The sequence below is a fragment of the Rhinoraja longicauda genome, chromosome 13 (genome assembly GCF_053455715.1).
Source record: "Rhinoraja longicauda isolate Sanriku21f chromosome 13, sRhiLon1.1, whole genome shotgun sequence".
NCBI classification, from domain to species: Eukaryota; Metazoa; Chordata; class Chondrichthyes; order Rajiformes; family Arhynchobatidae; genus Rhinoraja; species Rhinoraja longicauda.
This window is the reverse complement of record NC_135965.1, coordinates 28,713,038-28,740,362: the sequence shown is the minus strand read 5'-3', so window position 1 is coordinate 28,740,362 and position 27,325 is coordinate 28,713,038. Positions and strand designations below refer to the sequence as shown.

General features: G+C 44.3%; 1 protein-coding gene across 1 annotated transcript in view; it reads left to right on the top strand.

Annotated features, from left to right (window-relative positions):
• The window catches only part of LOC144599596 (glypican-1-like), a 137,546-nt gene that overhangs the window by 21,205 nt on the left and 89,016 nt on the right, over positions 1–27,325 (top strand). The window contains exon 2 of the mRNA XM_078410664.1: positions 26,901–27,059. Coding sequence (XP_078266790.1) covers positions 26,901–27,059 — 159 coding nt within the window. The remainder of the gene's footprint in view (positions 1–26,900; positions 27,060–27,325) is intronic.

The following is a 27,325-nucleotide window of genomic DNA, read 5'->3' as shown; positions in this document are numbered from 1 at the left end:
AAGTGCTTTTGCCGATCACAGAGTATGTTGGTATGTTGAACTGCTCAAATCCCAAAAGGTCACTAGACTCCATTTAACAGGATAAAGACGTTAATCTAAATACTTCTTGCATGAGGTGAAGGCTACAATCACTCACGGTTACATGTGCAATGTGTATTGTGCGAAATGGACCATTCAGCCCAACTCATCTTAGTATAAGAAAATAACACCAGATGCTGGTACAAATCGAAGGTATTTATTCACAAAATGTTGGAGTAACTCAGCAGGTCAGGCAGCATCTCGGGAGAGAAGGAATGGGTGACGTTTCGGGTCGAGACCCTTCTTCAGACTGATGTCAGGGGGCGGGACAAAGGAAGGATATAGGTGGAGACAGGAAGATAGAGGGAGATCTGGGAAGGAGGAGGGGAAGTGAGGGACAGAGGAACTATCTAAAGTTGGAGAAGTCGATGTTCGTTGCCCAGGCAAAATATGAGGTGCTGTTCCTCCAATTTCCATGGCACTGGAGGAGGCCCATGGCATTGGAGGAGGCCCATGACAGAAAGGTCAGACTGGGAATGGGAGGGGGAGTTGAAGTGCTCGGCCACCGGGAGACCAGTTTGGCCAACGCAGACCGAGCGCAGGTCTTGAACGAAGCGATCGCCGAGCCTGCGCTTGGTTTCGCCGATGTAAATAAGTTGACATCTGGAGCAGCGGATGCAATAGATGAGGTTGGAGGAGGTGCAGGTGAACCTCTGTCTCACCTGGAAAAACTGTTTGGGTCCTTGGATGGAGTTGAGGGGGGAGGTAAAGGGACAGGTGTTGCATCTCGTGCGGTTGCAGGGGAAAGTGCCCGGGGATGGGGTGGTTTGGGTAGGAACGGACGAGTGGACCAGGGAATTATGGAGGGAACGGTCTCTGCGGAACGCAGCGAGGGGAGGGGATGGGAAGATATGGCCGGAGATATGGGCCCAACTCATCTTTGTCTCTACAAGGTGTTTATGCTGTGCAAGGCATTCTCTCCTTACTTCAGTTAACACTCTCAAAATGTCCTTCTATCTCTTTGTCCCCAAGATATTTACCTAGTTTCATAAAAGGATCCATGGAATTCACTTCCACTCCTCTAAGATAAGGAAGTCTTAAGATAAGGAATGCATTCTTAGCATTCTTTGAATTTCCTGCTGTACCTACAAGAGTGCTTTTCCTTTATGGTCTTCAGAAATAGGATATGAACGTGCTAAACTGACGTGTACGTTGTGGTCCTGTTCTGATAAATGAAATGTGATCCATCTCCAATTCCTGTGTTGAGATGAAGTGCTAGTTCAGGAAAGGCTGTGTCCTGATGAATACAAGGACCTTGAGCTACGATAAGCACATCAGCGTCTGATCATTGAATCATGCAGAGGCTTGGAATTCCCCCAAAATCATAGGAGAAGGAATGGCCATAGAACCAAAGACAGAACAAAATAGTTTGAAGGGGCCACCAATTGCCTTTTGAACGGATTGGGGTGGGGAATGATGGGTTCAAAAGATGGGCGAGTGGTTTTGATTGATGGGACTAGATCCTTGAGCCAAATAGTAATTTTACTTTCCGCTCAAAAATCTTGCAGTAATGTGGTTTCAGTTGAAGGCCGATGAGGAAGATCGGAAGAAATCTGGACTGCGTCAGGAAGCTCTAACCATTACCTATGATCTCACTGGTCGATGTAGTTTTACTTGGTAATCTTCACACCGCAGGAGAAATCCAAATAACGCTGGCCGGAGCCGAGAGACTGGGACTGGAAATCCCCAGCTCTTGTTCGGGTTTGAACATTTGATCTGTTATTTACCCGTGACCTATGGGGTATAAATCCCTTCTAAATCATTTAATCCAGTGTAAGTGAGCCTGGCTGCAGAGCATGGCAGATTTGCATCATACGTGTCCAGCCGTCCTGCGTTTCAAATTTGCGGCATCTGTGGTTAGTTTTGTTTGAAGCACAGCGACTTTAAACTTGTCACTGTGCTGTGGATGTGTTTTGCACTCTTGTTTCCCCTCATCAGTGTACCGGTCGGTCGGTCTCGGTGGCTGTGTGGAATCAGACCAGCGGAGTGCTCTTTCTCAAGACTACAAGCACGTAATTTAGAAAAACAAGAAAGACTTGCATCTTTCATGCCCTTCGGACATTTCAAAGGACTTTCAGCCAATGAAGTATTTTACAATTCTTGCCACTATTGCCGACAAGCTAGACTTAACAGCCAATTTCCGTATAGCGGGGCTTACAGACTGCAGTAAATAATGACCAGATAATCTGTTTGTGAGGTTGGTTGAAGGATAATTATTAGCTCGGATAGCTGACTGCTGAAGTTTGAAATAGTGACTTGTACCTTCCACTCTGAGGTGAGACACAGCTTTGTTTGATGCCTCGTTCAAATGACAGTGCTTTTATTTTTTAACACGGCAGGGCCTCGGAACCGCAGTGAAGGGCGTTAGTCTATACTTTGTGCTCTGGTTCCAGAGAGGGGGCTGGAAAGTTTCCAGTGGAAACCGCAGCTAATCTCTGAATCCCATGCTGACTCCGAAACTGCTCAAGCACCCAATGGTGGTAACAGAAACAGATGCGGAAATGCTCAGCAGGTCAGGCAGTATCCATGGAGAGGGAGACAGAATAAACGAATCTCTGGAGGAAAGAAATACGTGACGTTTCGGGTCGGTACCCTTCAGACTGAGTCTGACCCAAAACATTACCTATTCCCTTTTCAACAGAATTAGCCTTCCTGGTCGCTGATGTTCCTTTAGAACCCCTGTAGAGATTCTAATGAGAGAGCATTGAGCTGAAAGGTTAACTCTCTTTCTCTCTTCACTGACCCAACATTTTCTTAACATTGCATTTCCAGTACTTGCAGTATACTTTTTTGAGGGCACAGTGTTCAAATGGCTTGATTACTCCTGTGCCAAGTTGGTGAAAAGAAAGAGATAATAATGAGTCACTGTGCTCGAAGTAGAAAGCTGTAAATCACTTTGTTGTCCTTTTTATTTATATGTTGGCCGGACAAGGGTATCTGAGGCAAAGAGCGTATTTATTGTCCATCTCTAATTGCTCCCTGGACTGTCACAGAGGGTAATTAGGAATCGCCATGTTCACGAGGATGGAGTGGCACACAGACACTGGGATCTTCATCCATTTACAACATTAATGAACCAGATATTTTAAAGTCATTGTTCAGTCTTGCACTTTTATTATTGATTTCATTTAATTACTTGAATTTCAATTCTGCAGCTGGTGGGATTTGAACTCATATTTCTGCATCAATGATCTAGTTCTCACGCTCGTGGAGAGGTAGACCACTGAAACCAGTCCTTTATCCCTCCGAGTCCACGCTGGCCCTCGAACACTCCTTTGCACCAATCATGCACTAATCCAACTCTGGAGGAGGAGCAGTGGTAGAGTTGCTGCCTTACAGCAGCAGGGACCCAGGTTCCATCCTGACTACAGGCGCTGTCTGTACGGAGTTTGTACATTCTCCCTGTGACCATGTGGGTTTTCGCTGGGTGCTCCGGTTTCCTCCTAAACTGCAAAGATGTGCAGGTTTGGCTTCGGTAAGTTGTAAAATTGTCCCATGTGTACGTAGGTTAGTACAAGAGGTGAACGCTGGACGGCATGGACTCGGTGGGCCGAAGGACCACCTGTTTCTGTACTCTATTTGTAAGTCTAAAGTCAACTAGCAACGCAGACTGTTTATGGCTGTTTCCCTGCTCTAATTTCTGAGCAGGATGATTTGAGTGAGTCCTACGGCCTCTCGCCTCCATACTTTCACAAGTGGCCTTTTGGATGCCCAACAATGGACAAGTAACATCATGCAGATAGTGGAAACCTCTGCTGAGGCTGGTGCTTAGTCAATGTGTTGGGTGCCCTTGGGCATGTGTCTGCCATCGCATGGAATTCTAAACATTAGACTGACTTCACAACACTGGCAGCTTGAATCGCGTAGCTGTGTAAACATAGGATGTTCCTGACAAATTATCTCAGGGCAGAAACTAATACAAAAGCCTTCATTCTTCCACCAGGCAGCCTGGCACACATTATTGGAATCCAACACGCTTCTTTAAAGGCTTTCAAATCTTTTTGCCAATTTCAAAACAATTTCTGCTCCATCATTTAGGGCTTTGACCTTCCCTCTTGGCAAAACCTTCATGTAGATTATAGAAATGGAACTTGCCCGTCTGAATCCTTTTGATTGTGCTAAATTTAGAGCTCTCTTAGTCACTGATTCTAAACAGGCCGATATTCTTGGCTTCTCACCAAACTAATCTGGAGTGATCGCGGCGGCTTCTGTGTTTCCGAGCCCTCGTAACAGTACCCTACTGGGTCTGTCAAGGACGTACAGTGTGGCGTTTTGATTGAATTATGCAACTTTAATGAGCGCACTGTAAAATACTACTGCTTTGTGTCGAGGTACAAACGTGTGTCTCTTCCTTGCTTGCCAACCAGATGTCACCTCTCATTTGGTTCAAAGGGCGATAGATAAATGGCAGCTCCCACTTCTCCCCTTCACTTCAGGAGCTTATTTGTTGAGTGCCTGCTTCACATGTTGCTCATTAGTGAGCGAGCGAGAGAGCTGACATTTAAATCTATCCTAATGCACTCACAACTGCAAATCCCTTTCATTGGCGAGGAATTAAGACTGAATCACTGCAGTTAATGGGCGGTGCATTTGATGGCAACCAAGGGCAAGCATTGCGTTGCTCTTTCCATAGAAAGGAGAGTTCACGGGCAGGGAGACATGTTGAAGCTTCAATTGATTTCATCCTCTACCAAAACTCTTCCCCCACTGGCCTCCTCTGCAATACTTATGTCATTGAGTCATACAGAATGGTAACAGGCCATTTGGCCCGGATGTCCATGGTGATAGGTTGATACCCATCTACATTAATCTCACTTTCTAGCACCTGGCCCACAGCCTTCAATGTCTTGATGATTCAGTTGTTCATCTAAACATCTCCTAAATGCTATCAGCGATTCTTCTTCCACTGCGCTCTCTCTCTATCCAGTGTATTCTAGGTACTCGCCACTCTTTGGTGAAAAATGCCCCCCCTCAGATCCCCACTCAATTTATGTCCTCTGGTTTTTATTAGCTCTGAGAAGGTGAAAAGATTCCTTCAGTCCATCCATTCCATACCCCTCATAATTGTATGTACCTCAATCCCTCACATCGGGTCCTCCATCATTCTTCACGGCGGTCCCCCCACGCCAGGTCCCCATTGTCGTCCCCTTCCCCCCTCACGCTCATCGACCGTTGATGGCGAGGCCCCACCACCGCCGGCCTCCAAGGCTCCCGTTGCAGTCGAGGCCCCACCGCCGTCGAGGCGCTCACTGCCACCGCCGAGACTCCCGTTGCTGCCGAGGCCCCTCCTTATCCAGAGATGTGGCCTGTCCTGCTGAGTTACTCCAGAATTTTGTGTCTATCTTCAGTTTAAACCAGCATCTGCAGTTCCTTCCGACACAACTAATGTTTTATATAGTTGTAACATGGCGTCACAGCTCTATACTAATGAGCTGTGCCATTTTACGCCATTTGCCTTCTTCACCACCCTCTCCAACTGTATTGCACCTTTTAGGGATCTGTTGACTCATATCCCAAGGTTGCTCTGTCCAGCATCACTTCAGCAGCCTCTACCATTTACTGTATATGTCCTACACTTTTCTGTTCTCCCAAAATACATCTGGCTCCCTGGGTGAGCTCTGCAAGGGTCTGAGGTCTTTCCTTGCTCCACACCCACTCTGCCACCTAAACTCAGGCCTGTCTGCTGTGTGCGCCATGGGGGTGCCGAGCTTGTACGTGCATCGTACGTGGCGGTCCAGTTCCTAGATAATATCCCAGCAGAGAATCCCACTCTTTCAGTCGCTCTGAAACTGCAAAATTATTGCACACTTATCTGTTATGAAAGCAGATAAAGTGAGTTTCCTGCCTTGCCATGAGGAGATAAAGGACTTCATTGTGCAGTCTTGTAAGACCAGCCACCTCCAACCTCTCGAATGTAACTGGCCTATAATTAGCTTGCTGCTCTGGTGTGATTTCAATGGCCTCAGTGTCTAGTTGGTTCACTCAGGCTTTTGACCCTGGTCGCATATGTCCATTTCCTCTGGAGATAATACATCTGCTTCACTGCAACTCTACCAATTGCTCTCCCCATTTTGCAAAAAGTGCTGGCCATCCTCGACCTGGTCTGGCTCACGTGCGACCCTAACAATCTGGCTCTTAACTTGCCTCTGTAAAGGTCAAACAAACCTCAGGGGACATTTGAGGATGGGAAGGAGACCAGTCTTGCCAGTACCTGCTGCATCGCCAGAACAATTTCAAAAATGTTCATTCTCTCCCCAGGGAAACACTTTGGGTAAACATGTATGTTGTTGTTAAATTCTGAGGCAAATGTTAGGAATTGAGGAAGAGGTTTGGAGATTCCTAGTCCAGCAGATTGTCTGGATAAATCCTCTAAATTGGCCCCTTGTGGCCAAGTCTGATATGGCTGATCTCCACCAGGCATGAGTAATCAATGGGAATCTCAGGCTTTGAAGGAGATCGGTTTAACATTCCCCTTTGTTTCTTGTGGGGGAAGGGATGGGGGTGTGGCCCAATGAAAGGTATTGTCATGGTAACATCAAATCCAAAGTGAGGGATGATAGGATAATTGAAGGCACGGTGCCATTTTAATTAGGACTCTGAGAGATGCCTGCATAAGAATTTGAAGGCTGCTAAATCCTTGCAGTAGACTAGTGAAGACATGTAATTCTTGGCTGGCAAGTTGGTTCAGAAGCAAACATTTTGGTGGTTGGAACTGACTGATATTTGCCTGAATCAGTAAAATAAGCATCTTTGTCCAAAAAAAAAAACAAGGTTTTAAAATCCACCGGGATCATTGCTGAGTAACTGTCCATAAACCATCATTCATTTGCCAGTTTAAAATAAATCCCAGGGCAGCAAAGGCATGCCAGATTGCCAAATGAGTTAGAGCCTTCAGGCTAGACCCTCAACAGAGAAACAGGAAGCAGAAAATTAATGGGACTTTTATTGTGGCTTGCACCCAAAACAGAGAACCATTCAAAAGGGCAATAGTTTTTTGTCATTTGAAACAGGACTCCTGGAAATTATTTCTCTTTGTCACTCTTTCACTTTCTCTCTATTTCTGTAATGACTAAAGGGTAAGGAAAAGCAGTATTTCAAATCTAAGTTTAAAGATCTGCATTCCTACTTCTTGGCAGGTGAGCTTTAAATCAAGAGATTAAAAGTGTTTATTTGTTGTATACACTGGTTATGATGCAGAACAGTAAATTTCTGCAGCTTTACGGGCATATTAAGTGCAGAAATAACAATAGATTATAAGTTATTCAAAGAAACTAGACCATGATAGTGCATACACTAAAGTAAATAGAGTGACATGGTGGAGTAGAGTCTCCAGTAGTTCAGTGCTGAGGTAGGTTTGCAGTTAGGCTTGTGTCGTGTGGTTCAAGAACTTTGTGGTTGATGGGAAGAAGCTGTTCTTGAGACTGATGGTAACAGTTATCAGGGTCCTGTATCACCTTCCTGATGGTAACAGTGAGAAGCAAGTGCAGCCAGCATGGTGTGGTCTATGATTATATTAGCTGATATCTATAGATTACTAAAACTCATCTTGTTTGTGTGTTTGTGGGTAAATTTTATTTTTCAAAATACAGCCGAAACGGTACACGATAGCATGACAACTTTAGGCCCACCTTACTCACCATTGTTCTGGAGTTCAAATTGTTGTTATATATTTTAAGTTTTTCACTTTTTAAACTTTAAAAATCACTTTTTAAACTTTAATAAATCCCTCCTTCAATTTCCCTGCCCGTCAGCCGCACCTACCTCCGTTTTCGACGTCACAATGAGAGAAGGTCCGCTCGTGTGCAGTTGGGGCCCGTTGATCTAATACAGATGCTCCGTGACTTATGATGCTTCGACTTATGACGTTTTGACTTTGTGATGGTGCAAAATGACAGCGACCCGAAGCAAGCCGCAGCTCACGTTCGGCCACGTGATCTAATACAGATGCTCTTCGACTTATGATGTTTTGACTTTGCGATGGTGCAAACGGCAGAGGGGGGGGGGCGGTGGATGGAGGGGGTGAGGGGGTGGAGGGGGAGGGGGGATGGTGTGGGTGAGTGGAGAGGGTGAGGGGGGGAGGGGGAGGGGGGGGTTGAGGGGGGATGGTGTGGGTGAGTGGGGGGTGTGTTGCACGGAGGGTTGTCGGACCCGCAGGAGAGATTTGAACCCAACGGGTCCACGCCCGTCTAGATGATAAAATTGGATGATGGGTAGGCCCTAAGGCCAGGTCTCGCGTTCAAAGGCCGGAGCTGGTGTTTCACTTTTGCTACTTTATTTTTATTTTGGAAGTTGGCTGCATTGGCCTTCTGAGAAGTTCAAGACTGTGGCTGATGCTGTCCTTTCACAGGATGCAGGTTAAGGTGAAAAAGCCAAACTCAGATACTGTAGCACAGCAAGAAGTAACTCATTCTGCAATGTCTGAACTTTGAATTTGCTCCTTACTCCAATGCCTTTTTCTTCCATTTTATATTTTCGTTTAAGTCAAAATAAAATAATTTTATCAATGTAGAACTTGAGCAACTAAAATATTGTGAGTGGCTCAGTAGCACATTTAGTAGAGTCAGTCGCTGCCTCACCATGCCAGTGTTTTGGGTTCAATCATGACCTCAGGTGGAGTTTGCTCATTCTCCCTGGTGATCATGTAGGTTTCTCCCGGGTGCTCCAGTTTCCTCCCATGTCCCAAAGATGTGTGGGTTGGTAGGTTAATTGGTTGCTGTAAATTGTTCCCAGTGTGTAAGTGAGTGGCAGAATCCGGGGGGAGTTTGTTGGGAATGTGGGAAGAATAAAATGGCTTGGGATAGGATTAACTTAAAAAGGGAGTATGGATTCAAAGGGTTGAAGGATCTGTTTCTGTGTTATCTCTCTCTGAATTTCTTCTTTCCAATAACTGTGTAAACACTTTTTTTCTAATCAGACCAATTACATATCTATCAGCCAGAAAGTTGTGAATCTGAGGAATTCTCTGCCACAGAAGGCAGTGGAGGCCAATTCACTGCATGTTTTCAAGAGAGAGTTAGATATAACTCTTAGGGCTAATGGAATCAAGGGATATGGGGAAAAGGCAGGAACGGAGTACTGATTTTGGATGATCAGCCATGATCGTATTGATTGGCGGTGCTGGCTTGAAGAGCCAAATGGCCTACTCCTGCACCTATTTTCTATGTTTCTGTCAGCTGTTTTGAGATCAGAGTTTTTTGTGCTTGATCTATAGAACACAGGCACTTAGTGATTTCTGGCTTCAACCACATCTATTAAAGCAATTTCTCTGTTTGCTCAGTTAAAGAGAATCTAAGATATGATGCTTGTAAATCTGTCTTCTAAGCATACACCATTAAATGGAAACCCATTGACTTCTCAACAGCCCTCCGATTTTCTGAGGGAGTTGATAGCCATGTAATAACCAATGTAATCAACATCAATAAGAAATCGATCAGCTGGTCTTTATCATTGCAGGTTGTGAGACCTTGTTCTGCTGAAATAGGCTGTGGCAATTCAAGATTCAAGAGTGTTTTATTGTCATACTAGACCAAGTCGACCCGTTGGGTCCAAACCTCTTTTGCTTTGGTGCACCACCCCCTCCTCCCCTCCCTCCTTCCCTTCACCCCTCCTCCATCCCCATCACGCCTCCCTCCTCTCCCTCCCACCCCATCCCCTTCACCCCTTCCCCCACCCCTCCCCCTCCCTCCCGGGGCCGTGGTTGGGCGAGAGTGGACAGGGAGAAGGCACTGACTTCGGCCCCATTTCTCCTGCGGGCCAGGCATGGAGCCGAAGCCTCTCCTGCTGCGATCGGCGGGGACGGCCATCTTGTTCATCCTCTGCCGCGCACTGCACCACGGGAGGAAGGTCAGGCGCGGGGCATGCTGGGATGGACGCCAGTCCTCCCGGCTGTGTTGGTTGTGTAGAGGGCATGGTACACACATAAACACATAAACATATACACACAAACAAACCGAGTTTTAGTAATATATATATAGATATAAAGATAGATAAATAGATGTCGCAGACAGAACTATGAGATTCTTACTCGCAGTGGCACAACAGAATATGTAAACATAACAATATAATAAACCTGAAAAAAAAGGTCAGCGTATATGCATGTATGCACGCATACACATAAAAACAACAAGAAAACAATAATGATTCCTCAGTTTCAACAGCATCTTCACAGCAAAAAGTTATTATTATCAGTGAGTTGGGATATGCTGAAGTGCAGCAAGTCAGTGAATAAATACAAGTGTCTTTTTCATACTCTTCACGACTTTTACCTTAGACCTGTCAATAAACAGCACTCAGAAATATGTGTGGTCTTTTGGAGCTCTTGTTGTAACTCTGCTGATCTGCTCTTTGGTACAAACTTAAAAATAGTTCAACCCCGGACTTTATTTGATGAACGAAATGCTAGATTTTACCACAAAACATTTTTTACCTGTGCAGGTGAGGGGCTTAAATGACCAAAATTTGACCCATTACCCAGCAGACTGTTTTGGTCTAAGTAGGGCTATCAATTATTTAAGATGTGGATTCCATTACTGTTGTACGAACAGCCCGGTCCCTCGGTACTATATGAACTGAGTGAAGGACAAGCTGCATGGTTTGTGATGCTGTGTGCAAATGTTGTCAGTTTAGTCTCTCAGCAGCTTGAGATTCAAGGTTTCATTTCCAAATCAGTGGCTTGCAGATCAAATGAGAGAGAGAATGCATGGCTCAGTATGCTATCCTGCAAACCATTCCAGGGCAGGTATTACAACGATCAGTGAGTGAAGATTCCACTGAAACTCTGAAGAAGGGTCTCAACCTGAAATGTCATCTACTCCTTTTCTCCAGAGATGCTGCCTGACATACTGAGCAACTCCAGCATGTTGTGCCCTACTGGACTATACAGGTTTAGAATTGGAGCATTGCTTTCTATGCCCTGACTCATCAAATGCTCCCAGAGCAGAAGGTAGATTTAGAATACAATTTACAATGCAATTAAAAAAAATATATATATCAAAAAATACTTTATTCAAGTAATAAATATTTACAAAACATCTTCTTTTCAAAAACCCCATCCGACATTCCCGGAGGTTACACGTTCAATGCAGATATTCATTTCCAAATTTATACAGAAATTTACACAGAATCCCTTATTTGGAGGGGCGTCTCCACCACACCCTGCCCCCCCATGTCCAACAGCGGAAGGACCCTAGACTGTGGTCCTCCATATGCAATGTTCCATCAAACATGACCACAGGTTTCAGTAAAGAAGTAGAACTCTGTCCATGACACGGCTTTATAAATTAAACCTGTGGATTGGAATCCCATTCCTTTTCTGCAATCTTTACCTATTCCTGCATGGATAGTTTCCTTAAGTAGGTTCCCAATGTCTAATACATATGAATGGATGCTGCACCTTTTACATAAACGTGTTGTCATTATAATTGAGTGAGGCTTGATCTGGTGCAAATTGCCTGTTAACCCCATTTTTCTTCCTTTCCTGTCCTCTTCAGGAAGTGCAAATTCTCCACTGGGATTGATTGCCCTTCTGGTTCCTTCTCCATGTGACCACTCGTTCCTGGATGAGTGGCCAGTGACAATTATTGGGCTCTTTGTCTGGGAACAGAATCAAAAGCTAGCTGAACTCTGACTTCCCCTGACACCTGATCTGTTATAGTTAGCGCAGAAGTTACCCTGTATGACATTCCCCCTTACTATCTTGTCACACTGAAACCTAGTATAATCTTCAAGTATAATCTGCAGTAGTGCAGCTGGTAGAGCCATTGCCTAACATGCCAGAGGCCCAGTTCAATCCTAACCATGGGTCTTTCCACCACGGAGTATGCACGTTCTTCCGTCAGTGCATGGGTTTCCTCTGGGTGCTTGGGTTTCCTCTCACAATCCCAAAGATGTGAAGGTCAATGAGCTAATTTGCTCCTGTAAATTGACACTAGTGCATATGTGAGACTTGAAATCTGGGGGGAGTTCGTGAGCTTATGGAGAGAATGAAAAATGTGATTAATAATGGATAGTGTAGGAAGGAACTGCCGATGCTGATTTACACCGAAGATAGACACTAAACGTAGGATTAACTCAGCGGGACAGGCATCATCTCTGGAGAGAAGGAATGGGTGACATTTCGGGTTGAGACCCTTCCAGGTCTGAAAAAGGGTCGCGACCTGAAATGTCACGCCTTTCTTCGCTCCAGAGATGCTGCCTGTTCCCACTGAGTTAATAATGGATAGGTGTGATTGGCGCTCAGTCGATGGGCTGAAGGGCCCCAAGAATTGTCAAGAGTGCTTAATTGACAGATGCACTGACAAGGGAACAATTAAATTCTTGCAGCAACTTAAGAGGCTCGTAAACACAATGACATAGATATATAATAAAACAATAATAACTAACACTAATGGGGTTAAAAGCAAAGTCTATATTGCAATCAAAAACACTGTCCATTGGTGTTCATAGTTACCGAGGTTAGTGTTGTGAAGTGTACAATGGTTTGATGGTTGCTGGGAAGAAGCAGTTTCCATGCTATATTTCCCTGATTGCCTCTCTCTTAGCTGTGGCTGGCAACACAGATCAGGAATCGATCTGTGGGACTTTTCAGAGGCACAATCTGAGTCGGATGGGAAATTCAACTGCTGAGCCCTGAAGGGGAGACATGTGTTCAGACACTTTAATATGCAGCAACTGTTTCCCATGACCAGCAACAAAATACGCATGGGATGCCTGTTTGAGACAAACTGTGATGCGGTTCATCAAGAGAGCAAAGGCAGGGAGTGGATTAAATGAGCAGAAAGAAGTTAAACAGTTTGATCCACTCACTTCCAGCACCAGTCAGCCTTGCAGCCCTGGGGTGGCAGGAGCATTTCCGCTCTGTGTATGGGGACTAGTGTGTGAATGCAAGGCAAACCCTTTTAGAGCATTTTTGTGTACAATTTCCCTTGATTTTCATAGTCATGCAACACGAAACATGCCCTTCAGCTTACCGAGTGTAGACTGACCAATAAGCACCCATTTTACTTATGTTACAATAATCCCATTTTATTCTCTCCACATTCCCAATAACTCCCCCCAGATTTAACAATCACCTGCACATTAGGGGCAATTTATTATGACAATTAACCCATCAACAGGAATTGAATTTGTTTAATCTTAGCGGCGGGGCAATGCGCAGACATGAATTTGCACTGTATTCCCAACTCCCAAGTTATTGTTATTTTTGCCTTTCGAGCAAATGAAACTGGAACATGGGCTACCCAGAATGACCACGGGCATGGTTATTGACCAAACCCAGGACATTTGTGGCGATGTGCAACTTAAGCAGTTTCTTACCCAATGACCCATCGCCACACTTATCATTCGGGAATTGTCCTCAACTCAGTGATGTTATGGTATAAATAGAATCATAGAGTGATACAGTGTGGAAACAGGCCCTTCGTCCCAACTTGCCCACACAACATGTTCCATCTACACTAATCCCACCTGCCTGCGTTTGGTCCATATCCCTCCAAACCTGTCCCATTCATATATCCAAATCCCAGAGGACACTTGACATCGTGGAAATTCAATCATAACATTTGATTTTAATGTTATGTGAATTGTCCGTCCGGTTCTTCAGTGTTGTACAAATTGAGGAATGTCTTACTTTCTCATGGGAAAAGTAATTACGATTGTTTAGGAAGAAACTGCAGATGCTGGTTTACACCGAAGATAGACACAAAATGCTGGAGTAACTCAGCGGGACAGGCATCATCGCTGGAGGGAAGGAACGGGTTACATTTTGGGTCAAGACATCAGTCTGAAGAAGGGTCTCGACCCAAAATGTCAACCATTCCTTCTCTCCAATAATGATTGTTTCCAGTTTGTTTAGGTTCATTTTCAAAAAAATTGACTCGGCACTTCCATCCAAGAGTCTCTCTTAAACCCTGGCATCAGGATTGCAGGAGACGGCATAACTCTCATCAGAATACTTCATTTGGAGGATTGTAGAGGGAGTTAGGTTATGCTATCGCAGTCGTGACCATGGTCGGGCACTCTGAGAGCTTGGTCTTCCCAGCATATTGTTGGAACGGGACTCTTATCAGGTTAGTTTCTCTTACGGTCCTTTTATGGTGACGACATCTCTAAATCGTTAAAAAACTAAATTGATGTACAGCAGCCAATAGCACTGTGTGAACTGCTGACGCCTTTTTGTCTACAAATAAAAAGCACCATTCTCTTTCATCCTCTGACCACAATGCATCAACCTCCACGCTAATTTTCCAATTGCATAGCGCCAAAATTTGAACCATGCCCCTTGGATTTTCTACCCTAGGATAGACACAAAATGCTGCAGTAACTCAGTGGGACAGGCAGCATCTCTGGATAGGAGGAATGGGTTTCAGGTCAAGACCCTTCTTCTAGGAATTCAGCAAGGTCTCCAATGGTCTCCAGCATCTGATCTCACACATTTTTCACTCCAATCATTTACTTGCTTGTGGGGTGCAGATGCCATTTCATTCACCTGGTGCCATTGGGAGTTGAGAAGATGCACCTCTGGATAAGCATCTAGCAATAACTATTATACTACCAACCCCTTCATCCTGAACCAAACGTTGATTGTCCATTCCCCTCAAAATGCTGCTTGGTTCATTGAGTTTCTCGAGCAGCTTGTTTGTTGCTCCAAACACGAACATTCGCTCTCTCAAATTGCAAGAGTGTCATGGAATCATACAAAACAGAAATGGGCTCGTTTGCCAGCCATGTCAATGCTGACTGTTTTGCGATCTGCATTAATCCAATTTGCCCGCATTAGGTCCAAATCCTTCTATGCCTTCGCATTTGTGTCTGAATGTCACTTAAATGTAGTGATTGTGCTTGATTCTGCCACATCCTCTGGCAGCGAGTTCCCAAAAGCACAAGACACAAAAGCTTGAAAACACGTCCCACCAGACTCTGGAATAGCCTTTTCTCCTGTTCATTCGGAATGGTCCTTGTGTAAGCTAGGGTATAGCCCCGATCTCCCAACCTTCCTCATTGAATATTTAACTTTTGTTTCCTGGAACTCTTGCACTACAATGCTGAAAAACTGTACTCTGGTATTTTTCTCTTCGCTTTACTTGTTGTGCTTGTGCATGGCTTGATTTTTATTCATCAATGGTGTCATCTACTCTGATTCAATAGCACACAACTGAAAGCTTTTCACTGTACCTCGGTACTCGTGACAATGATAAAACAAGTTCCAGTAACCTTCTGGACCAGCCTGCTGTTGGGACCTTGTCAAAAGCCTCACTGAAGTACATATAGTTTGAAGAACGGCCTCGACCTGAAACATCACCCATTCCTTCTATCCAGAGATGCTGCTTGTCCCACTGAGTTACTCCAGCATTTTGTGTCTATGTTACATGTCGATAATGTCTACCATCTGGTGCTCTTCAATCTCCTGTGTCGCCTCCTTAAAAAAAACTCAATCAAATTAGCAAGACAGGATTTCCCTGCTCAAAGCTATGCTGACTATCTCTGATTAGATCCTGCCTTTCCAAATGCACATTAAACCCTCTTCCTTAGGATTTTATCGTAACTTCCTTGCCACTGACAAGTTTCACCAGCCAGTGGTTCCTTGGCTTATCCCTGCCCTTTTTAAAATAAAGGAATAGTATTAGCAATCTTCTAGTTTAAAAAAAAAAAAAACAGTGGGAGGATCTCAGCAGGTCAGGCAGCATCCGTGAAGGGAAACAGACAATGTTTTGAATGATTACCTTTCTTCAGATTAATGGAAGAGAAGGGGGAATAGCTCGTGGAAAGAGGCGAGGGGAAGGAGTGGACAAGAGCTAGCAAGTGGCAGGTGAAGATCCAGGTGAAGATTGGGTTATTTGACAGATGAGTTGGGTGGGAGAGAGAAGGATGGAGAGATTAACCAAGGTTGGAGGTAATAAGAGGAGAAAATAGAAAGCTGCAGAGGGTGGATTCTGATAAGTAATGAATGTGGGAGTGGGCTGAAGAGCCAGAGGGATTGAAAATGGATGGTGCATTCCAGGGCATCTAACCCATCTTCCTTCCAAGCCGAGCCGCACCCCGCGCCATGAGGAAGAGAAAAGTTCCCCACACCCACCCACCCACACCCACCCCCCACACACCACCACCCCCTCCCACACATACACAACCAAACAAATATATATAAAAATCATCCCAACACCGACACTCAACAAAAAAAAGACGGACAGACTGCTAGTCAGCCGCTGCCGTTAGGCGCCGCCACATTATCCAGGTTACATTCATCCTAGCTCTTCCTTGTGTTCACTCTTTAACTAAATGAACATCTTTGATCTTCCTCTCTCTGCCTTGTCCTGAACTGGGCTGAAAACAAAACAAGAAGAAGGAAGATCAATGGATGTAAACGAGAATAAAGCTGAAATGGAGACTTCATTGAGGTGTACACAACGTTAAGTGGTATATAGATAACATCATTATTTCATGGTAAGGAGGCCATGATATAGATTTAAACTGGCATCAAGTAGATTTTAAAGAAATGTTAGTGTTTCTTTTCAGTGAGAGTGACAAGTATGAGATTTATTTACTGTGTAGACTGATGGTAGAAACCAAGGCATCAGTAAATGCAGTTGGATGCCAGAACAAGGTGAAAAGTACACAAGAAAAGAAGACGTGTTTATTTTTAAACTTCTTTGACATCAAGATATGACCAAATCGAAACACTTGATTTCTTTTCGATTACGTCTTGATGGAACCATTTTTTTGTTGTCCTTGCCTAATTGACATTGAGAAGGTGGTGGTGATCTATCTTTGTGGACCACCGTTCCCTCCTGGCAAAGATACTCCCACAATGTTTTTGGGTAGGGACTTCCAGGATTTGTATCAAGGAATGGGATATAGTACCAAATAAGGGTAGTGCACAATTTGGATGGGAACCTGTAGGGGGTGGTGTTCCTCTGTCTGCTGCCCTTATCCTTCTTGATTGGAGACCGCTCAAGTTTGGGAGGTGCATCGAAGAGGGGAGAGACTACTTCATTTTCAACCATTGTCTGTATGCCTCACTTTATGATGAAAGAAAGGTTTTTGATGAAGCAGCTAAAGATGGCTGGGTCAATGATACTAGTCTAAGAGACTCCTGCACTGATGTCACAAGGCAGTACTGATTGACCTCCAACAACTATAACCCTTTTGTGATGTTTGACTCCAACCACTCAAACTTTCTAATAATGGTCACTGATCCATTTTTACCAGGGGTTCTTAATGTCTTGTTTATGAAGGAACTGCTGATTTAAACCAAAGATAAACACAACATGCCAGAGGAATTCAGCGGGACAGGCACCATCTCCGGAAAGAAGGAAGTGTGAAGAAGGGTCTCGACTGGAAACGTCACCCGTTCCTTCAATCCAGAGATGCTGCCTGTCCCGCTGAGTTACTACAGCATTTCGAGTCTATCTTCATAATGTTTTTGTATCCATGATTTCATGTATACTCTTTGCCTATGAGCTTCAAGGAATTTTATAGCACCCTGGTCTTCTTATCGAGTCCACATCACAAGATCAGAAATTGTTGAGCCAGGGCTGAACACACTTCTCGGCATCTGCATCCAATGGCGTCTTGTGCTTCTTGTGCGCGGTGGTGGAAAGATTGGTGGAAACAGGGCCACGACGTGATGCTCTTTCCTTGACCCCAGCACCCTGGTGAATGACAATAAACTAATCTGAGTCTGACTAATCAGAAATGCTTCCTTGATGGAAAGGGCAGTCATCTTACCTCGCCACTGGAGTTAGGCAATGAGAACTAAGTTGTCTTTCTCAGACATTGTTCAATTAATCATGCAGGAACGAGAAGCATTACTAACACTGATGGACAATGGGTGCAGGAGTAGGCCATTCGGCCCTCCAAGCCAGTGCTGACATTCATTGTGATCATGGCTAACCATCCACAATCTGTACCCCGTTCCTGCCTTCTCCCCATATCCCTTGACTCCGTCCGCTATCTTTAAGAGCTCTATCTAACTCTCTTGAAAGCATCCAGAGATTCGGCCTCCACTGCCTTCTGAGGCAGAGAATTCCACAGATTCACAACTCTTGAGTGGAAACGTTTTTCCTCATCTCTGTTCGAAATGGCCCACCCCTTATTCTTAAACTGTGGCCTCTGATTCTGGACTCCCCCAACATTGGGAACATGTTTCCTGCCTGTAGCTTGTCGAATCCCTTAATAATCTTATATGTTTCAATAAGATCCCCTCTCATCCTTCTAAATTCCAGTGTATATAAGCCTAGTCGCTCCATTCTTTCAACATACGACAGTCCCGCCATCCCGGGAATTAACCTCGTGAACTTACGCTGCACTCCCTCAATAGCAAGAATATCCTTCGCAAATTTGGAGACCAAAACTGCACACAGTACTCCAGATGTGGTCTAAACTAGGGCCCAGTACAACTGCAGAAGGACCTCTTTGCTCCAATACTCAACTCCTCTTGTTATGAAGGGAAACATGCCATTAGCTTTCTTCACTGCCTGCTGTACCTGCATGCTTCCTTTCAGTGACTGATAAATAAGGACACCCAGATCTCGTTGTACTTCCCCTTTTCCTAACTTGACACCATTCAGATAATAATCTGCCTTCCTGTTCTTGCCACCAAAGTGGACAACCTCACATTTATCCACATTAAACTGCATCTGCCAAGCATCTGCCCACTCACACAACCTGTCCAAGTCACCCTGCATCCTCATAGCATCCTCCTCACAGTTCACACTGCCACCCAGCTTTGTTTCATCTGTAAATTTGCTAATGTCACTTTTAATCCCTTCATCCAAGTCATTAATGTATATTGTAAATAGCTGCGGTCCCAGCACCGTGCCTCGCGGTACCCCACTAGCCACTGCCTTCCATTCTGAAAGGAACCCGCTAATCCCTACTCTTTGTTTCCTGTCTGCCAACCAATTTTCTATCCATATCAGTAGCCTACCCCCAATACCATGTGCTCTAATTTTGCCCACTAATCTCCTATGTTGGACCTTATGAAAGGCGTTCTGAAAGCCCAGGTACATTACATCCACTGGCTCTCCCTTGTCCATTGTCCTCGTTACATCCTCAAAAAATTACCGAAGATTAGTCAAGCTTGATTTCCCCTTCGTAAATCCATGCTGACTTGGACCGATCCTGTTACTGCTGTCCAAATGTGCTGCTATTTCATCTTTTATAATTGACTCCAGCATCTTCCCAGCCATTGATGTCAGGTTAACTGGTTTATAATTCCTTGTTTTCTCTCTCCCTCCTTTCTTAAAAAGTGGGATAACATTAGCTACCCTCCAATCCATAGGAATTGATCCTGAATCTATAGATCATTGGAAAATGATCACCAATGCGTCCATGATTTCTAGAGCCGTTTCCTTAAGTACCCTGGGATGCAGACCACCAGGCCCTAGGGATTTATCAGCCTTCAGTCCCATCAATCTACCCAACACCATTTCCTTACCTAATGTGAATTTCCTTCAGTTCCTCCATCACCCTAGGACCTCTGTCCACTAGTACATCTGGGTGATTGTTTGTGTCTTCCTTAGTGAAGACAGATCCAAAGTACCTGTTCAACTCATCTGCCATTTCCTTGTTCCCCATAATAAATTCACCTGCTTCTGTCTTCAAGGGACCCACATTTGTCTGAACTATTTTTTTCCTCTTCACATATCTAAAGAAGCTTTTACTATCCTCCTTTATATTCTTGGCTAGCTTACCTTCGTACTTCATCTTTTCTCCCCTTATTGCCTTTTTAGTTATCTTCTGTTGCTCTTTAAAAAAGTTTCCCAATTCTCTGGTTTCCTGCTCATCTTTGCTATGTTATACTTATTCTCTTTTATATTTATACTGTCCTTGACTTCCCTTGTCAGCCATGGTCGCCCCTTGTTCCCCTTAGAATCTTTCTTCCTCTATGGAATGAACAGATCCTGCACTTTCTGTATTATTCCCAGAAATACCTGCCATTGTTGTTCCACCGTCTTCCCTGCTAGGGTCTCTTTCCAGTCAACTTTGGCCAGCTCCTCCCTCATGCCTCTGTAGTCCCCCTTTGCTCAACTGTAATACTGACACTTACGATTTTCCATTCTCCCTCTCAAATGGTAGATTAAAACGTATCCTATTATGGTCACTACCTCCTAATGGCTCCTTTACCGTGAGTTCCATGTTGACATGAACAAAATTGTGGGAACATTTAAATTTGGTCAAACTTGCCACTTCTTCGATTCGGCCTTTGTCTTGCCTCATCCTGCACCTCTGTAAACAGCTTCTTGGCCAAGTCTAATAACAGATTGGGTGTAGGTGTCCCTGAGTCTGGTGTTACATGCTTTCAAGCTTTGAATCTTCTGCCAAGCGGGAGAGGAGAGAAAAGGGACGATCGGGGTTAAAAATAGGTCCTTGATTATGTTGTCTGCTTTCCCGAGTCAGCGTGAAGTGGTGATGGAGTCCATGGTGGGGAGTCTGGTTTGTGCGATAAACTGGGCCACAGCCACAACTTTCTGCAATTTATTGCAGTCTTGGGCAGAGCTGTTCCCAAACCAAGCTGTGATGCAACCTGATAGTGTGATTTCTACAGAGCATGTGTAGAGGTTGGCAATGTGATACTGACTGAGTAATCTTTTTCAGTAATGACGATTGGGAGATAAATATTATCAAGCAATGCCAGGGAGATCTTCTCTTTTCCTTTTCCAAATAGTGATATGGGATTTTATTTTTACATTCCCATGAGAGAGCAGATGTATATGAGATTCAAAGAAGAGCAGTGATTGGCAGCTTACCCATCAAACAAAATGGCTGAACGAACATATTGTCTGGTCAATGTTACATTGCAGCTTGTGGGGTGTATCTGTGTGTTCGTTGACTGCTTGTGAACACTGAATGTCTGACAACATCTAAAATACTTTTAGTTGTGATGCACCGGGGTTGGTAATGTTCTGAGGTTCTGAAAGGTGTTGAAAGAGTGCATACTCTTTGTTCATTTGTTTTTAACGTTCAGACAATAAACCATCAGTAGCCCTCTGATGATTCAGAGATGCCGATGATTCGGCAGCTGGCCTAGTAGATAATGCTTGCTGAACTTAGAACATACAACAGCACAGCACAGGAACAGGCCATTCAGCCCACAATGTCTTTGGTGAACATGATGCCAAGATTAACTAATCTCATTTGCTTGCTCATGATCTATTCCAAGCATTACCATATGGCTATCTAAAAAACCTCTTAAATGCCACTACGGTATCTGCCTCCACCACCACTCCTGGCAGCACGTTTCAGGCATCCGCCACCCTCTGTGTAAAAACAAATCTTGCCCCACACATCTTTAAACCCTGCCCCTTTCACCGTAAAGCCTCACCCTCTAGTCCTTGGCATTTCCCCCGTACATCTCTTTCAACCATTGTCCCTTTCACCTTAAAGCTTCACCTTTAAGTCTGACATCTCCATCCTGGGAAAATGGTTCTGACTGTCTACCCTATCTGGTAATTGTATATACTTGCATCAGTCTCCCCTCAGCCTCTAACACTCCAGAGAAAACATTCCAACTTTGTCTAACCTCTCCTTGTAGTTTAAGACAATAACTGCAGATGCTGGTACAAATCGAAGGTATTTATTCACAAAATGCTGGAGTAACTCAGCAGGTCAGGCAGCATCTCAGGAGAGAAGGAATGGGTGACGTTTCGGGTCGAGACCCTTCTTCAGACTGATAGTTAATGCCTTGTAGTTAATGCCCTCTAATTCAGGCAGCATTCTGATAAACCTCCACTGCACCCACCAAAGCCTCCACATCCTTTCTATCATGGGGCAACCACATCTGTAGACAATACTCCAAATGAGGCCTTACCAAAGTCCCAAAAAGCTGCACCCAGACTTCTTGACTCTTATCCTTCCCATTTTTTTGTTCCTTTCCACTCACGGAATTTCCTATTTCCACCTTCCATTCCCACTCACTGGGGCCCCAGTTCCTACCTACCTTCCCACTCATTCAGTCCCTGGTTCACATGCTCCTTTTCATCTAACATGATTCACTGGGAAATGTATTAAAACTGCAACATCTTTTGGAAAAAAAAAGAAAGTAGAAGTATGTTGCGGTATTAATAGAAATAACATCCAATCGTCCAGATGATGTGTTGATCAAAGTGCCGGGCGTGCCAGATTATCAGGATGTTACTGTACATTAGAGGGATCACATGCTACCGTTAACTGTCCTGTCTAATGAATGTGACTTGCAATAAGCCCATCACTCAGCACCAGGGTAATGGGAAGCTTTATCAAGGCTAGTTACACTCCCTTCTTCATTTGCCAAGTTCGCTGAGTCACAGCAGACATTCAACTGGATCTGTCAGCGAAATTTAACATTAAAAGCTATCATTTAACAAAAATAAATCAACAGCAAAGTGGAAATAAAGGACTGGTTGTAGTAATAACAACTCTTGCCAGCTCTTTTAAAAATAGTTGCTGGAAATGTCACTCCCCTCTTTAGATAACACGCTCACCTATGTGATTTCACCTCCTATTACTTGACGCACTTGCCTTTCATGTCTTTTAACTTGTGCCAAAGGGAAACACTGACCTCTTGCAAAGACTGGAGCACCATACAGTATAGCCCCACTCCCATCATGAGCTGTGGCTGATGTACAGGACAAAAGGTGAAGTGGCAAGCATGTCACAACAGCAACTGGGACTCGTGGCCAACATCTGCATTATATCAAGTTCTCGCAGATGTGCCTTGTGCAAAGTATGTGTAATCTGTCTGAGAAAGGCAGGGCAGAAAACAAACCCAGTTATTGTTGTCCAAAAATAAACATACCAGTGTCCTCCTACTCCGTTGCCTTTTCTTTATTTTCGACCATTCGACAATTCGCAAACATTTGCACCAGCTGTAGAAAAGACTTTATTCTCCATTTCAAAAGATAAAAGAGAAGCTTTATGTTTGCAGGACATCTTTCATCACCTTATTACATCCCAAAGCACCTGACAGCCACTTTTGGTAACCTTTGTTGTTGGGAAATGCTGGGCACTTCTCAACACCTCTATAGACGCACGGGGAGTGCACAGTGGAGCCAAGCCTCAAAGCTCCAGTGATCCAGGTTCGATCCAGACCGGTGCTGTCGGGAGTGGGGTTTTCGCATTCTTCCTGTGACCGGGTGGATGTACCCTGGGTGCTCCTGTTTCCTCCTTCATCCCAAAGACGTGAGGTTTGGCAAGTTAATTGGCTTCTGCAAATTGTCTCCGGAGGGAATTGAGGGGAAAATGGGAGAACAAAGTGTGGTTAGTAGGAATGGGTGGCCAGTGTGGATTCGGTGAGCTGAAGAGCCTGTTTCTATACAGAATGACTCCGTGAATTAAAGTGATGATTCCAAACATGGCAATATGTACTTTTCCAGCAAGCTCCCACAAACAATGAGTAGACCATCTCTATACCGATAGGAGTTAATATACTCAGCACTTTGAAACAGTGCCAGTCCCTAACTACACTAGATTAATAGCTTAGAGTATGCGCTCATGCCTCTACTACCTACTCGGATGCAAAAGTACACATTGCAGATCATCTACCCAGCTCTGGGGGTACAGCTCGCAAGCACCTTGGAGACCCCAGCTCCAATTCCAGGGTAACGAGTGTGCTCGAGGCTGAGTTAGCTGTATCCCTAAAGTTTCTTCCGAGCTGTTTTCTTAAAGTCTCTCTAAAGTCGTATATTGTCTTTTCTAGAATAGAATGAGCCTATTCATACGCCTGCACCGGCTTTATGGATTTGGACTCCGCTGCTGTTCCAACAGCCCTGTTATTTCATCCTTTTCCAAAACTTATCCAGCTGTCTTTTGAATGCGACAATTGATCCTGCCTCCACTGCTGCCCTGGCAGTACATTCCACACCCTGATGTGTAAAAACACCTCACATTATTTTTGTTTTATTTTGCCAGTCACCTTCATTCATTTTTCTCTTCGTTCTTGATTCCTCCAATACAAACTGCTGCCTAATTCACTGTCTTTATCCTTCATGATTTTACATACCTATATCAAATCTCCAAACGCCGCTGTTCCAAGGAGAACACACCACATCTCTACACACTTACTGACAATCCTTTATTCCTGCAATCAGTAGATTTAGTAAATCTCTTCCACACTCACTGATGAAATCTTATCTTTCAGAAACTGCGGCACCCAAAACTGGACTCAGTACTGTGTCAAAAGCAGTATTCGTAAGGGTGTAGAAAGATGTCAATTGACTCTTGGTGTTGTAAAGTGACCAATACACTACACTTGTTCATTAGCTTTTCTAAGAAATGAGTCCTCCCTTTTTCGCAGTCCCTCATTGGCAAGTTCAACTAATCTCTATTGGGAAAGGCACAAAGTGCTAAGTAACTCAACGGGTCAGGTAGCTTTGCTGGAGAACATGGACAGGTGATGTTTCAGGTTGCAGTCCTTCTTCAGACCCTGTGGCTCTGTTTGTAATGCCGTTTGCAGTCAAGCAGTCTACTGAGACATTTCAGCCCTTGGGCAAGGTACCTGAGTGTAATTGGTCTTCCTGATCATTTTTATGTGCATTTCTTGAGAATATAAATGGCACAGAGTAAGAAAGCAAACTCACAAGGCAACATGCAGGTTATGTCCATGTTGATTATTAAACTACAGATCCAAAATGCAAATTAAACAAATATTTCCTTAAATCCTTGGACAACCTCCTCCATCCTTACACTCAAACCTGCATGAGATAGCCCAGCTTTTGGCAGTTGTACAGTAGAAAACAGAAACAGAAATACCTCCACACCATCAATCCCCACCTCCGCTCCCAGCTCAACCTACACTACCCATTCCCTTAACCACCAAAGTCTGAGGCCTTTTTGAAATCACCAAGCTGAATATCACAGTACTTGTGGATTAGGAAATAAACTCGACTTGACTTGAATCTTCTTCCCATTCATTCATTCCAAGCATTCATGGAATGTTTATTTCCATTCAGGTCAGGTAACATCTCCCACTTTAGTCACCTGTTGGCGGAAGCCAGTTTCAGACAAGCTTGGTTGACAGGGCAGAACAAATACCAAACAACATTGTCAAAGGTATTTATTCACAAAATGCTGGAGTAACTCAGCAGGCAACATTGTCATCTGGTTGGAGGTATAAGAAATGGAGAGTTAAAATTGGCAGGGGTCACTTTCCTGAAGTCAGGGGGCATAGACAATGTATTGGGGCAGAGAAGTGGGACTTGCTTAGTGCTGGAGGTGGCAGGTCACCACAACCTTGGATACACCTGGGGAATAAGGTGCAAAATAATTGATGCAAGTTATATTGCCGACTGCATTATATGCCTGAAGTTCAATTGAATGTATTTCTATTCAGTATTATGTGAATAAAATGATTTATATTTGAAGTGAAGCACAATAATCACATTTACCAGTTGATTCATTTAAGTTGGAAAATTCACAAATGCATATCATATGGTCCTTGCACTCCCCGTGTAATTTTCATGTCAGTTTCGTTTCCTGAGATCGTTTCCTGGAAGAACATGTTCAATGGGATGATCTCTGGTCGAAGGTGTTAGTTATGGAGTACCTCCATTTAGATAATTGTAAAGAAAGTGCACCATCTTGTCCTGCGGCACCCACATTAAACACTCTTGGGACAATGTGGTCTTCAAACTGCGGAGCTCAAATGCAATTTAAATCATGCGTACATATATCCATCCTTGGGTTCTCGTCCCCATACCTGCACTAAAAACTTCCCCATCTCCAATCCCTACTGCAACACCGACCCTTGACACAATTCCCTCCCCTTTCAATAATACAGTCATCTCCTTTGCCCCACCTTCTCATCTCCATCCACAATAATTTCCTACTAGCCTTCCCCCCATTTCCTCTCTACTCACAACAAAGCACTGGTTTCTACTCATGGGAGGTACATCCAGACCTTGAGCTGAGGGAAGGAGGACCATGTGAGGCAATGTTTCTCCCCGTGTTCATCAATCACACCCAGTGTTCCTGTCTATACAAATTTACTGGTGTACCAATGACCAAAGCAGTTGTACCATTCTGGTTCACACTAATAGATGCACAGAAATTCTGAGGCTATTCAGTTTGGTGCCAAGTTCTCGTTGCATGCTGACTCACTATCTGTGGATCCATTTACTCATGAAGTCACTACTTAATCATGTGGGAGTTGTGATAAACATCCTGCATTCTTACAAAGGCCTCTCCTGTCGTGTTCAATGAATCCTGTTTGCTATCAAGTGGTTTACATTTGATGGCTGGTGTGGGCATGTAGTGCAGTGTCAATAGTTGGTGAGTGACTGGGTGAGTGTGTGGTGTGTGGACCAGACCTGGCGTGTAGACAGTGTGTGTGAGCTGGAGCTGGGATCTGGAATTAAGCCCTTGATTGAGGATGGTTGATGGATAAATATTAAGTGGAAGAATTCTCCTGTTCCTCTTCCAAAGAGTGCAGTTAGATATTTTATAAGAACCTACAAGTGTAGGCAGATCATAGTTATTTACTGCAGGGTAGCAGCACTCAGTCACATTAGACCAGATTTTTTTTTTAACCAATTACCTTAAATGTATTGTTTTTCACTGACACTTCTGCCTGTTGGAATGTTCGATTAGATTAGTTACTTTTATTGTCACATTAGAGATGCTTTATTTTGCATACCTAGGATTACAAAGAGTTGCCACGTAAAGGGTGCTGACAAAGTTATAGAGTGTGCCTACTTCCTCCTCTTATCAAAGCCCCTCATATTTGGAAAACCCTTAAACGTTTCTGCTGAACGAAATATGCAGCGGACCATTTTGGGAAATCTGGAAGAGCGTTCTGTTTTCCCCACCACCAAACCCTGGTGTTAATTTGTCTGTTTGTTCATTTTTATCAGGAGAACACCTGCGCATCTGCCCTCAGGGTTATACCTGCTGCACCAGCGAAATGGAGGAGAACCTGGCCAAGAAGAGTCGCAGCGATTTCGAGGGACTGATGAGAAATGCCAGCCGGACAGTGCAGGCTATGCTCAAGGGACAACATGACAGCTTCGACAGTGAGTTGCAACGTTCATGTGCAGCGAGCGAGCAAGGTGGGAGGGTGGCGGGATGGGTGCGAGTGGAGTGGGTGGATACTGGATTCTGGACATGCAAGAGGGAAGAGGTGTTGGGTTCGAATTGGGTTGAGCTGGAGTGACAATAAAGGTTTGTGGTGATTGCAAGGAATGCATGTGAGGGGCAGTAAAGCTTGTGATGTCCAGGTGCTGGGTTTGCAAATGGTTGCTTTTCACCTTCTGTTCCTCAGAGTTTGATTACTTGCCTT